At 34.0% G+C, this 14,328-nt stretch overlaps 1 protein-coding gene across 15 annotated transcripts in view; it reads right to left on the reverse strand.

Moving 5' to 3' along the window:
* The window catches only part of NOL4 (nucleolar protein 4), a 384,666-nt gene that overhangs the window by 78,535 nt on the left and 291,803 nt on the right, over positions 1 to 14,328 (reverse strand). For 14 of the 15 annotated variants that reach the window (XM_019014258.4, XM_055368018.2, XM_055368016.2 and 11 more), the window contains one exon: positions 14,097 to 14,210. The exons of the other annotated variant lie outside the window; for it this stretch is intronic. In XM_019014258.4, the coding sequence (XP_018869803.3) occupies positions 14,097 to 14,210 (114 nt within the window). The remainder of the gene's footprint in view (positions 1 to 14,096; positions 14,211 to 14,328) is intronic. 15 annotated transcript variants of the gene reach the window in all.

Genomic DNA, 14,328 nt, shown 5'->3' on the forward strand with positions numbered 1-14,328 from the left:
AAGTGCTAAGTAAATACAAGTAAATCTGACACTTAGTAAAAATTCTCAGTAAAAGTTATTCTTCCTCACTTATTTTGTAGCTTCTTTACTGAGTAAAATATCTCCCATATGATGACTGCTTAATATATATTTGCTAAATAAACAAGCTATTTTAGGACCTATTTAGAAGTATTTTTATCCTACTAATCATATTCCTTGTTGATACAGATATATTAAATACTTAAGAAAATAACTAGAGCAGTTCAAAAACCATGGGAAATTTAGAAGTTTATAACTTCTGTCATTAAAAACTTATCTTTCAAGAACTCAAATTAGAATTCATTCATATTTAAAATCCAGCCACACTGGTAAGCTAGTACTGAAAGAATACAAGTTAGTAAGGCAATTATTTTGCTTATATGTACCAACAGAATTCAGGTCTAATACTCTTTCATGTACAGCAAGTAAAAAATTCCAGCAAAATTATTTTAACCATGTTACTAAATATGATATTATGTGCACAATGAATTCAAGTTTTTAAATTAGAATGGTAAAAGTCCATTGTAGATATTTACTGGTGATATCTATCTGTAAAACATTTTAATTTAATATGTATATATTTGTGTTTCCTTCATTTTTATGTTTATAAAATTTCTGTGTTTATAAAAATATAATGGAACATCTATTATTTCAATAGCTAATTGTTTATAAATGTTATTATAACCATTCCCAGAATCTGTTCTGGACTAATAAAGGTAAGATGGTAAGTTTTCAGAAGTGATAATTTTTGTAATCACATTTCTCTGTATTGATTTTCTAATTTGTTCACCACTTTGTGATCATGAATTTAAGGTTATATTTTGATATCCACTTGTGCTAGCTATTTCCCACATAGGGAAAAAGTCATGTTGTTTTGGAAGATTACACCTTACTACACAGTACCAGGAACTTTAGAGACCGTGTGAGTAGATAGATGGTTGAGTGTAAATCCATCACTGAAACCAAAGAGCAAGTAAGTACACATTCTCCAATGCTGAGTAAACAAAAAGTATATTTATAGGTTATTAAAACTGATAAAAGCACACATTTTTTAGGACTCTCTAGCCTGACATTTTTGTGCATTCTGTTTGCAGCAAAATATTGGATTTTGTGGTATCTCTGTTGTGAATATCAAACAGAAATTTAATTTATGATAGCTTTTGAAATTAAAAAGAATATAAATGTATATCAGGAGACACTTAAAATAGTTGAATGAAAAATAAAAAATGGAGTTGTTCTTCAAGAATAAAACTGGAATTAGAAATCATATGTGACTCAGTTTTTTAGTGGGGCATGATGATATTGCCATTGATACTTAATTGCCTTATCCTTGCTAATAATTCCCTTAAACCAAAAGTACTACAATAAGTAATTTTTATCTTATGCCACATCATTTTTACTTCTGGGCTCTGGCAAATTAAAAAGACACAGGAAAGGAAGAAAGGAAGGATGGAGGAAAAATTTATTTGACATAACAAATGCAAAGCCTACTGAAAATGTGAGGACTTTGAGCCTCAAGTTCAGTCTCTTAAAAATGGGAATAACAGAGGCATAAGGATTCACTATCAAAGAATTAATCTGACAATTTAGGATTCTTAGTCCTCTTTTCAAATTTTAGACTATTCGGTCCATAGCAGTGCTATTCAAAGTCAGTGATACTACCCTCTTGGGAACATTGGGGAACTCTATAGCAGGTGCTACTGACATTAAGTAGGTGGGGTGACGGGGAAAAGTTTACTACAAGCCCCGACATGTTCCAGGCAGTCTCATGTGACCAAGAATTGTATCTGTTCCCCTGGGAATTTTTTAAAGTAGTGTCTGAGCACAGTGGCTCATGCCTGTCATCCTAGTACTTTGGGAGGCCGAAGTTGGAGAATCACTTGAGCCCAGGAGTTTGAGACCAACCTGGGCAACACAGCAAGATCCTGTCTCTAAATTTTTTTTTTTTTAATTAGCCAGGTGTGATGACGTGTGTTTGTAGTACCAGTTACTTGGGCGGCTGATTCAGGAGGATTGCCTGTGCCCAAGAGTATGAGGCTACAGTGAGCTATGATCATGCCACTGTACTCCAGCCTGGGTGACAGAGCAAGAATCTGTTTCTTAATAAAATTAAAAAGAAAATTAATAAAAATGAAAGTTTTGCAGATATCAGTTAAAAGCCTTTTTAGAATTTTCTGAGCCTAAAACATAACCTTAGTTTGGTATAAATGCAAAGTTTTTATGTTTTTAAATATATATATTTAAAACTGCTTTTAAATATATATATTTAAAACTGCTTTTAAATATATATATTTAAAACTGCTTTTAAATATATATATTTAAAACTGCTTTTAAATATATATATATATTTAAAACTGCTTTTAAATATATATATATATTTAAAACTGCTTTTAAATATATATATATATTTAAAACTGCTTTTAAATATATATATATATTTAAAACTGCTTTTAAATATATATATATATTTAAAACTGCTTTTAAATATATATATATTTAAAACTGCTTTTAAATATATATATATATTTAAAACTGCTTTTAAATATATATATTTAAAACTGCTTTTAAATATATATATTTAAAACTGCTTTTAAATATATATATATTTAAAACTGCTTTTAAATATATATATTTAAAGCTGCTTTTAATATATATATATTTAAAACTGCTTTTAATATATATATTTAAAACTGCTTTTAAATATATATATATTTAAAACTGCTTTTAAATATATATATTTAAAACTGCTTTTAAATATATATATTTAAAACTGCTTTTAATATATATATATTTAAAACTGCTTTTAATATATATATATTTAAAACTGCTTTTAAATATATATATATTTAAAACTGCTTTTAATATATATATATTTAAAACTGCTTTTAAATATATATATATTTAAAACTGCTTTTAAATATATATATTTAAAACTGCTTTTAAATATATAATGAATTATTTAAGGAATACCACTATCATGCAAATCAAGAAAATATTGTACTATGCTTTGTTTAGAAGTTTACCAGCAGTTTCTTACCATCTGGAAAGTTCATGTCACTGATCACTGTGAGTTGTCACAACATATACATGTCAGAGGACACTTTAGCTCTTGCATTCATGTTGATTTGTGGTATAGGTGCAAATAGTACCTGATGATTTTATTATCTCTTTTAGTGCCACAGTATCCCCACATTTCCACATTGAAATACATATTATTTTATTACATATTACTTTCTTTAATGTATTATTTACATTAATATCAGGACATTTTATATATATATTTTTAATTGCAGCCATATATAACATTAATTATAAATTGCACTTCAGGTCTTAAGGTAGGCCATTTCAAGGTAATTCTTGTAAAAAATAATGCCATGTTTTTTAGGATTAGGAATTACTGGGTTTGCGTCAAAGATTTCTTAAAGTTAAGAGAAGCTTTTAATAGGCATATACCTATAAAATAAACTAAAATTCATCTTTTATAGGAATAAAGTAGAAAATAAGAACACACTACCTGTTTATTAAAACCTTTAAAAACCTTGCTGCTGTGTGACCCAGTAATTCTACTTCTCATAATTTATCCTAAAAAATAGCAAGGCATCATTTTCATATGCAAATTATGATAGAAAAAAAGTAAAATTAGCACTTAATATTTTAAAAATGAGGTGGTGGAATTACTAGTACAATTTCTTTTTTATGTATTTCATTATTTCCTAATTATAAAAAATCCGACGTGATTGAGAAGAGTATTAAAAATGAAAATATTTTTAAAGCATGATTCTAAAATCATGAGGATTGGATCAAAATGGGGCCCCATCCTGAGCAATTCTGTGACCTGGAGAAATTTTTTCAACTTTTCTGAGCCCCAATTTCTATACTCTTATAAAAAGTACGGCAATTATAAAAGAAAGGCTTGCAAAACACTTCACATAGTCCCACATTCATATATGTTTCTGCTGCGCTGTTATTGACATTATTATTAAAGAGGATGTCAAGACCCATTAGAATGATGGGTCTTGCAAAATACGTTCTATCCCAGATAAAGTATACATGTTACACAGGAGATAGAACATAGTCCAAGAACTACCCCTGATGGTCCAGACATACCTCAGAGATACTGAAAGTTCAGTTCTAGACCACTGCAGTAAAACAAATATTGCATTTAAGCAAGTAACATGAACTTTTTGTTTTTCCACTACATATAAAATTTATGTTCACCCTATATTGTAGTCTATTAAGTGTGCAATATCAATTGTCTAAAACAAAACCAATGCGCTTACCTTAAACAACAACATAAAACCGTTATTGCTTAAAAATGTTAACAATCATCTGAGTCTTCTTGAGTCAAAATCTTTTTGCTGATGGAGAATCTTGACTCGATATTGATGGCTGTTGAATGATTAAGGTGATGGTTGTTGAAGGCTAGTGTGGTTGTGACAATTTCTTAAATAAAGACAAGAATGAGGCTTGCCACACTGATAGATGCTCTTTATCATGAAATATTTCTCTAAAGTATATAATACTGTTTGATAGTATTTTGCCCATAGTAGAGCTTCTTTCAAAATGGGAGTCAATTCCTGACACTGTTTAATCACCTTAGTTTATATAATGTTTTTAAAGATTTGTTTTTATTCAACAGAATTCACAGCATTTTGACCAGCAGTGGATTCTATCTCAAGAAACCACCTTTACGCTCAGCTATAAAAAGCAACTTTTCATCCACTGAAGATTTATCGTGAGATTGCAGCAATTCAGTCACATCTTCAGGCTTTACTTAATTCTACTTCTCTTGCTATCCACCACATCTAAAGTTACCTCCACTAGTAAAGTCTTGAACCCCTCAAAGTCACCCACGAGGGTTGGAATCAACTTCTTCCAAACTCCTGTTAGGTTTGCTATTTTGACCTCCTCCCATGAATCGTGAATATTCTTAATGGCATCTAGAATGGTGAATCCTTTTCAAAAGGTTTTCAATTTCCTTTTCCTAATCCATCAGAGGAATCACTAGCGATGGCAGCCATAGCCTTGGGAAATGTATTTCTGAAATATAAGACCTGAAAGTATGATTACTCCTTCATCCATAGGTTGCAGAATGGATGTTGGTTAGCAGGCATAAAAACATTAATCTCCTTGCACATCTCCATCAGAGCTCTTGGGTGACTAAGTGCATTGTCAATGAGCAGCAATATTTTGAAAGGAATCTTTTTTTTATTTCCTGAGCAGTAGGCCTCAACAGTGGGCTTAAAATATTCAGTTAACCATGCTCTAAACAGATGTGCAATCATCCAAGCCTTGTTGTTTCATTTATGGAACACAGGCAGAGTAGATTTTCATGAAATTCTTAAGGGCCCTAGGATTTTCAGAATGGTAAATGAAAACTGACTTTAACTTAAAGTCATCAGCTGCATTAGCCCCTAACATTAGAGCAGCCTGTCCTTTGAACTGTGAAGCCAGGCATTAATTTCTTCTCTCTAGCTGTAAAATACTAGGTGGCACCTTTTCCCAATGATTCACTACAATGATGTAGTGATTTCATCTACATTATAAATCTTTATTGTTTTAGTGTACCCACTTTCTTCAATTATCTTAGCTGGATCTTCTGGACAACTTCCTGCATTTTCTACCTCAGCACTTGCTGCCTCCCTTTCCATGTTTATGTTCTGGCAATGGCCACTTTCCTTAAATCTCATGAACTAATCTCTGCTATAATAGCTTCTGACTTTTCTCCTGCAGCTTCCTCACCTCTCTCACTCTTCATAGAATTGAAGAGAGTTAGGATCTTGCTCTGGATTAGGATTTGGTGTAAGGGAATGTGGCTGGTTTGATCTTCTATAAAACCATGAAAACTTTCTCCATAACAGTAATACAGCCGTTTTGCTTTTTTATCATTCTTGTGTTCACTGGAGTAGCACTTTTTTTTTTTTTTTTGATACAGGGTCTCACTCTGTTGCCTGGAGGCAGTGGCACAATCATGGCTCACTGCAGCCTCAACCTCCTGGGCTAAAGCAATCCTCTCATCTCAGCCTCCCAAGTAGCTAGAACTACAGATGCACTGCGCCATGCCTTGCTAATCTTTTAAAACACTTTTTTGTAGAGATGGGGGTCTCACTATGTTCACCAGGCTGGTCTGGAACTTTTGGGCTCAAGCAGTCCTTCCACCTTGGCTTCCCAAACTGCTGGGATTACATGTGTGATTTTAATATTCTCCAAGAATATTAAATATCCTTCACACTTACAACTTGGCTGTTTGGTGCAAGAGGCAGAGCTTTAGGCCCATCTCAGCTTTTCAACATGTGTTCCTCACTAAGTTTAATCATTCTAGCTTTTGATTTAAAGTCAGATACATGAGACCCTTCCTTTCACTTGAATACTTAGAAGCCATCATAGCATTATCAATTGGCCTAATTTCAATATTACTGTGTTTCAGGGAATCAGAAAGGCTGAAGAAAGAGAGAGACAGGGGGATGGCTGGTGGGTGGGGTGGTCAAAATACACACATTTATTAAGTTCTTTGTCTTAATTTGGCATGGTTCACGGTGTCCCAAAATAAGTACTATAGCAACACCAAAGATTACTGATCACAGATCACTATAGCAGATATAATCATGATGAAAAATTTGAAATATTGTTGAGAGTTACCAAAATGTGACATAGAGACACACAGTGACCACATGCCGTTGGAAAAATGGTGCTGACAGACTTGCTCACAAGATTGTCACAAACCTTCAATTTGTAAAAACTGCAATATCTGTGAAGCACAACAAAGTGAAGTTCAATAAAATGAGGAATGCTTGTGCTTCATTTTTCCTATATAGTATATTTTCTTCTGTGAATGCAAGTGTCATGTTGAAGCACATTGAGAAACTCAAAGATACAGGGTTTTCCCCCTAACATATGTATGTAAGAGAGAAAAATGCCAGGAGTAAAGTAAAAAGCTGAGGATGATTGAGAATAGGTGTGGACTGGCAGGCCATAGAAATAAGTTTCAAGCCATATCTTGTTAATATCACAATGTCTAAATTTAAGAATAAAACCCTATTGAACGGTGTTGCTTTCAGTTAGGTATTTGTTAAAGTTTATAAATGTTATAAAAAGGACACAAAACTGCAGAATTAAATGTGAAAGAAAAGCTGCCTCTCATAAACTATGTCTTAATCATGGTATGTTAGATAGTTTTTAAAAAAAAGTCATATTAAAATTGCCCCCATGCTTATGTGGCTACATTTTCAACCTTTGCACCTGCAATTACATTCCTTTAATAATATTCCAACTTATTAGTATCCTAATAGAACAAAGAAAAATCATGAAGAGACACAGATGACAGTGAATTCACCACTACTAAGGGAAAAAACAGTTGCAAGGAATTATACAGTTACTAAATATTTTTAGGTCCTGGGCCATTGAGTTCATGCTGGTTAATTAGCAGTGAGTTTTTGTTTTTTTTTTTTTTTTTGGTAACTTAGTGATGTATAAGTTTTCAGTACTTTATTTTTCTTCTTCCTGATTTTTTATTACACCACAGGTAAGTAACATGCCATTTCCCCTTCCCTCCACTGTGTTCTTTTCAATAGAGTCAAAGGTGTCACATCACAGTCAACCATTGGTTTCCCGTGTGTCTTAGCTACTGCAAAATCTGTCACCCAGCATTCCTGCTTTGTCCTTCTAGGGCAGTAACTGCTGGGCTCCTGCTGGGGAAGCCCTTAACTGGTGGTTTTATATGATCTTGTCTACAGAACTACAAACTAATTTAACTGAAAGCACTAAGAGCAGAAAACATAACAAGGAAACCCTCACATTCTCCAGAAACTTTCTACCTTAATCAGTCATCAAGCCTGTTAATAAAATGTATGTCATCCCTCAAAACCAGCAAAAATCATACACTGATAGGAGATAAATCACCAACAAGTAACTGGTTCTAATCCCTCTTACTTTTTGCCTCTTTGTCTTCAAATGAAATGTAACCAATAACTATAAGATCTTTTTGGTTTAAGGAAAAAGAAATAATTACTAAATAATAAAGATATAGAGAAAAGAACCCACAAATTTTGAGCTATGTCATAGAACTCTAAATGCGAAATCTGGCTGCCCCTTTTGAATTGTCAAAGTGAAGAAGAATTTCCTAGATAACGTAAAAAATACAAATTTTATGTTAAATCAAGAAAAATGCTATATATATTCCAAACTGCATTGGGAATGGACTTCTGTGAAATCTGATTCCTGATGAAGCAGCAGTAGGCTCCTGTCCTTGCCACTGGCTTGCTTCAGGGCTGAGGCTGCATACTAACAAGCTTCCTCTGGATTTTGGTACAAAATGGACATATGGAATAAAGTATTTAACACATCCATACCACCTTTCATGTTCATAGCTCAAAGAGCTTTATAAAATCCAATTAATGCATCAAGATTCATAAACTCTGAAAGACATACATAATTACATCTCTACATGTGGCTAACCACTGGCAGCAAGCAGTCAGATGAGTGGCTTAACAGAAAGCCAATTTTGAGTGTTCATGTTTTGAACTTTTGTGTGCCTACAGAAAACTGGGGGCATAATGAAGAATTTCTTAGTCACTGGAAAATTCTAAGAATTTTGAGTCAGGTTAATAATGCACACAGGAAGAGTGATCTTGCTAACATGCAAAAGAACTGTGGCTCTCTCTAGTTGGGCAAAGAGGGGTTTGATTCAATTAATAGAGGGATCGCTGCCAATTACATGCTTTGGTAGGAAGTAGAATCACTTGGTAGAAGTTTCTGTGTGACATAGCTAAGGAAATCTATAGAATTTACGGCAAGAAAAAAAGTAGTTTATACACTTTTAAGATACTAATTATAAACACTAAACTAGTGTTTACAGTGCATAAACAGCTCTCCAGATGAAGTGAAGCACTTTGGGAAGTTTGTAGCCTTTTTTAGGCTGATATCCAGGCAAACTCTAGATTGCTAGTTATAGTAAAGTACAAAATCTTTGTAAATAAAGTAAATCATTTTCCACAAGAAAACCGCACTGCCAAAACCTTGTAAGCAGAGGCACAAATGATACAAGTCCTAAATGTTTGTTCTAGGCTATGGGTTTCCCTCCATGAACATAATACATGAAAATACATTACAGGATTGTGAAAAGATGTCAGGCATCAGTTTTATCTAATATAAACTCATATTCTGGCTTTCTCGTGCAGCTGGTGACCTTGCATAAATCATTCCACCTCTCTGGGCTGCAGTTTTCTTACATGTAAATGAGAATAATAATATCCTTTCTCATGGGGTTGTCGAGAATGGTAAATGAAACCGTATCTAGAAATTGCCCAACAAGTTTTTAGTAAATCTTAAAAGAGTTTAATTTAAAAAAATTATTTATTCATTATTCCCCACAATTCCAAAGCTTTTTGAACCCTTCTGGGTTTGAAAATAATATTTTTCCCACCAACCTGTGTAAAAGCATTGCTATTTCTCCACATCCTCTTCAGCATCTGTTGTTTCCTGACTTTTTAATGATAGCCATTCTAACAGGTGTGAGATGGTATCTCATTGTGGTTTTGATTTGCATTTCTCTAATGAGCAGCGACAATGAGCTTTTTTCATATGTTTCTTGGCCGCATAAATGTCTTCTTCTGAGAAGCGTCTGTTCATATCCTTTGCCCACTTTTTGATGGGGTTGTTTTTTCTCGTAAATTTGTTTAAGTTCCTTGTAGATTCTGGATATTAGCCCTTTGTCAGATGGATAGATTGCAAAAATGTTCTCTCATTCTGTAGGTTGCCTGTTCACTCTGATGATAGTTTCTTTGGCTGTGCAGAAGTTCTTTAGTTTAATTAGATGCCATTTGTCAATTTTGGCTCTTGTTGCCATTGCTTTTGGTGTTTTAGTCATGAAGTCTTTGCCCATGCCTATGTCCCAAATGGTATTTCCTAGATTTTCTTCTAGGGTTTTTATGGTTTTAGGTCTTACGTTTAAGTCTCTAGTCCATCTTGAGCTAATTTTTGTATAAGGTGTAAGGAAAAGGTCCAGTTTCAGCTTTCTGAGTATGGCTATCCAGTTTTCCCAACACCGTTTATTAAATAGGGAATCCTTTCCTCATTGCTTGTTTTTGTCAGGTTTATCAAAGATGAGATGGTTGTAGATGTGTGGTGTTATTTCTGCGGCCTCTGCTCTGTTCCAATGGTCTATACATCTGTTTTGGTACCAGTACCATGCTCTTTTGGTTACTGTAGCCTTGTAGTATAGTTTGAAGTCAGGTAGTGTGATGCCTCTAGCTTTGTCCTTTTTGCTTAGGATTGTCTTAGCTATATGGGCTCTTTTTTCATTCCATATGAAATTTAACATAGGTTTCTCTAATTCTGTGAAGAAAGTCAATGGTAGCTTGATGGGGATAACAATGAATCTATAAATTACTTTGGGCAGTATGGCCATTTTCATGACATTGATTCTTTCGATCCATGAGCAAGGAATGTTTTTCCATTTTTTTGTGTCCTCTCTTATTTCCTTGAGCAGTGGTTTGTAGTTCTCCTTGAAGAGGTCCTTCACATCCCTTTTAAGTTGTATTCCTAGGTATTTTATTGTCTTTATAGCAATTGTGAATGGGAGTTCACTCATGATTTGGATATGTTCGTCTGTTATTGGTGTATAGGAATGCTTGCGATTTTTTGCACATTGATTTTATATCCTGAGACTTTGCTGAAGTTGCTTATCAGCTTAAGGAGATTTTGGGCTGAGACAATGGGATTTTCTAAATATACAATAATGTCATCTGCAAAGAGACAATTTGACTTCCTCTCTTCCTATTTACATACCCTTTCTTTCTTTCTCTTGCCTGATTGCCCTTGCCAGAACTTCCAGTACTGTGTTGAATAGGAGTGGTAAGAGAGGGCAACCTTGTCTTGTGCTGTTTTTCAAAAGGAATGCTTCCAGTTTTTGCCCATTCAGAAGGATATGAACAGACACTTCTCAAAAGAAGACATTTATGCAGCCAACAAACATATGAAAAAAAGCTCATCATCACTGATCATTAGATAAATGCAAATCAAAACCACAATGAGATATCATCTCACGCCAGTTAGAATGGTGATCATTAAGAAGTCAGGAAACAACGGATGCTGGAGAGGATGTGGAGGAATAGGAACGCTTTCACACTGTTGGTGGAAGTGTAAATTAGTTCGACCATTGTGGAAGACAATGTTGCGATTCTTCAAGGATCTAGAACCAGAAATACCATTTGACCCAGCAATCCCATTATTGGGTTTATACCCAAAGGATTATAAACCATTCTGCTATAAAGACACATGCACATGTATATTTATTGCAGCACTATTCACAATAGCAAAGACTTGGAGCCAACAAATGCCCATCAATTATAGACTGGATAAAGAAAATGTGGCACATATACACCATGGAATACTATGCAGCCATATAAAAGGACGAGTTCATGTCCTTTGCAGGGACATGGATGAAACTGGAAACCATCATTCTCAGCCAACTAACACAGGAACAGCAAACCAAACACGCATGTTCTCACTCATAAGTGGGAGTTGAACAATGATAACACATGGACACAGGGAGGGAACATCATACACCGGGGCCTGTCGGGGAGTAGGATGCTAGGGGAGGGATAGCATTAGGAGAAATACCTAATGTAGATGATGGGTTGATGGGTGAAGCAAACCACCATGGCACATGTATACCTATGTAACCTGCACGTTCTGCACATGTATCCCAGAACTTAAAGTACAAAAAACAAAACAAAACAAAAACGGGGGAAAAAAAGAAAACAGTATTTTTTTATGTGGAGATATTATTGGGTATCCTCCATTCCTAGAAACAGAGCCTTGCAATAAATATATGAGGACATATAAAAAGGAAAGAATATGGAGAGTAGGGCCAAGGACCACTGGTCCTCATTCATTCTAGTCCCTACTCCTGGTGCAGGAGTAAGAAGTCCCATTTTTAATTATTTTTAGAAGTTTTTCTTCAGTGGGTAGAAAGTCTATGAAGTAAATTTGAGCTCAATGTAAAGACCTTCAAAAACAATGATAAATCTCTGACAGTAGGAAAGTGTGTCAGTAAATAGCAGATCTTTAGTACCAGTGTGAGATTTGAGATACTAAAGCAAATAACAAATATATCTTTAACAACATACAAATGTATGAAATACATAATGCTTTTATATGAATTGACTTATAAAATCCTCACAATAGCTCTATGAATCTGATATCTGTATGTCCCATTTTACAGATTAGGCCAACAGTATTTAAGTGACTGGATGAAATATCAGCTGATGACCAGCTTTGGGGAATATTGTAGAGTGATATTACAGGTAGTATATAATATGAATAAGTCATTTAATTTTTATAACAACTCCACATGATTAAAACTATATAGGGATATTCCAGAATGTACATTAGGTGGGATATATAGCTAGACAACAACCAGGAGAGCCCTTTTAATCCCAGAATTCTACAATCTCAATTTCTAGAACTAGCATCTGTTCTCAAATGGACTTTGACTTTGAAACTTCAATATCTGAGGTAGTGTTATTAATGCTTGTTTCTAGTTAACTGATATCAATACAATGACAAAACAGCTAGCATCAGTCTTTTCTAGACTGAATTTATTGATGCTTACTATGCACCAGCAAAATGCTAAGTACATAACATGAATCTGTCATTTAAAGTTCTCATAACGACTCCACAGGATGAGTACTGTTACTATTGCTGTCTTTCATATGGAGTAATCAAAGCACACAGAACTGGAATAGCTTGGTGAAGTTTTCACAATTAGAAAAGGTAGAGATGAGATTCAAAATCAGGTCTATTTAGTTCCAGAATGTGCTCCCCTAATCATTATGCCAGATGGTATTATACATAGTGTTATAACTCACTGTATAGATACATTTTATAGATATAACAATGATAAAACTCCTAACAGAGGGCACATATATGTGAATCAACACTGGTGGCACGATTAGCACATTCTAAATTGACATTTTCACATGGTTTTTATCTGAGACTAATACTGTATTTCTCATTTAACTGAAGGCTTCATCTTTTGTGGCATTTAGAATTATTAGCACATGACATTTTAATAATAAACACATCAAATCAATGCTGACGTAATTCTGAAACATGTTAAAGTATTCTAAGCCTGAAATGAAAAAACGTCTTTGCTTTCTTCCTTGAAGTCCACTGGCTCACTGTAGAATCAAAATTGAACTAACTTACTTTAGTCTTGACTCATCTCATCCTCAATTAGCAATATAAAGCGTATAATTCATTTGTTGTAAAAATACTTTACAAGTGAAAATGTGGCAAAGTTTTATGCAGAATATTTAGTATATCATGTGATAATTTAGATTTTTACTATGGATACTTGAGAAAGGGGGTACATAGAAAAAAGAGAAAGACATTTCTGGGATGAGAAGGAGAAACAGAAATATACAGATAACCCAAGGGAAAGACTGAGGGAAACACCAGTGAGCAAAGTACAAAAAAAAGAAACATCTCCAATACACAGATGCCTTAGAAAAAAGATATTGAAACATGACATGCAATTGGCATACAATAAATGACTAATTAATGAGAGATTAAGTCTAAGACATGAATTTTCATTATGTATATCCTCATTTTGTGACTTTCTAGTCTTTCAAAGTTGTGTTGTACTGTCACCACCCTCAGCATCATGTATTGGCATGCGGTAGTAGGCCAGAGGAAATTAAGGAGAGGTTGGTTCATTTCATTCGAAATGAACATGATCAGGTCACTCTCATAAGTCATGAGGTAAATTTACAAAGCTGTTGGAAATGATCAGCTAGAACCTCTTAATAAGTAATTGACCTTTAAATTGGATACTAAACAGAATCATAACTCGTTAGTTTTGCTATTGATCATTTTCGCCACAGAAACATTTTGTTCTTTGACCTTCATTGATCACATGAACACACATTTTCAAGTTTAAATTCATATCATAAGGACACAAAAACTATATCTCTGTGTACTTTAAATCCATTCAAGAGCTTTTACTCTTCAACATAAATTAAATGAACTGCATTTGCTATAGCTGGTGTTCACCAGACTTCAAGATGCCTCAGTACCTGCTGTCTCTCCAGACGCATCCTCTTGGCGGCATTTCTACTCTCACTCTCACAAGCTGAAGCCAAGATACTCTCTGCAACTGCTGAAGTAAGGTGGGAAGGAATAGGTCGAGACTAAAAAAAAAAGAGAAAAGTATGAAAAAAATTATTAACAGTATCATTAACAGGCCAATGCTATTCTCAGAAGAGCTCTCAGGATCATCAACACGTGCAGGAGTATCCATTTATTTCA

Source organism: Gorilla gorilla, chromosome 17, assembly GCF_029281585.2.
Source record: "Gorilla gorilla gorilla isolate KB3781 chromosome 17, NHGRI_mGorGor1-v2.1_pri, whole genome shotgun sequence".
Taxonomy (NCBI): Eukaryota; Metazoa; Chordata; class Mammalia; order Primates; family Hominidae; genus Gorilla; species Gorilla gorilla.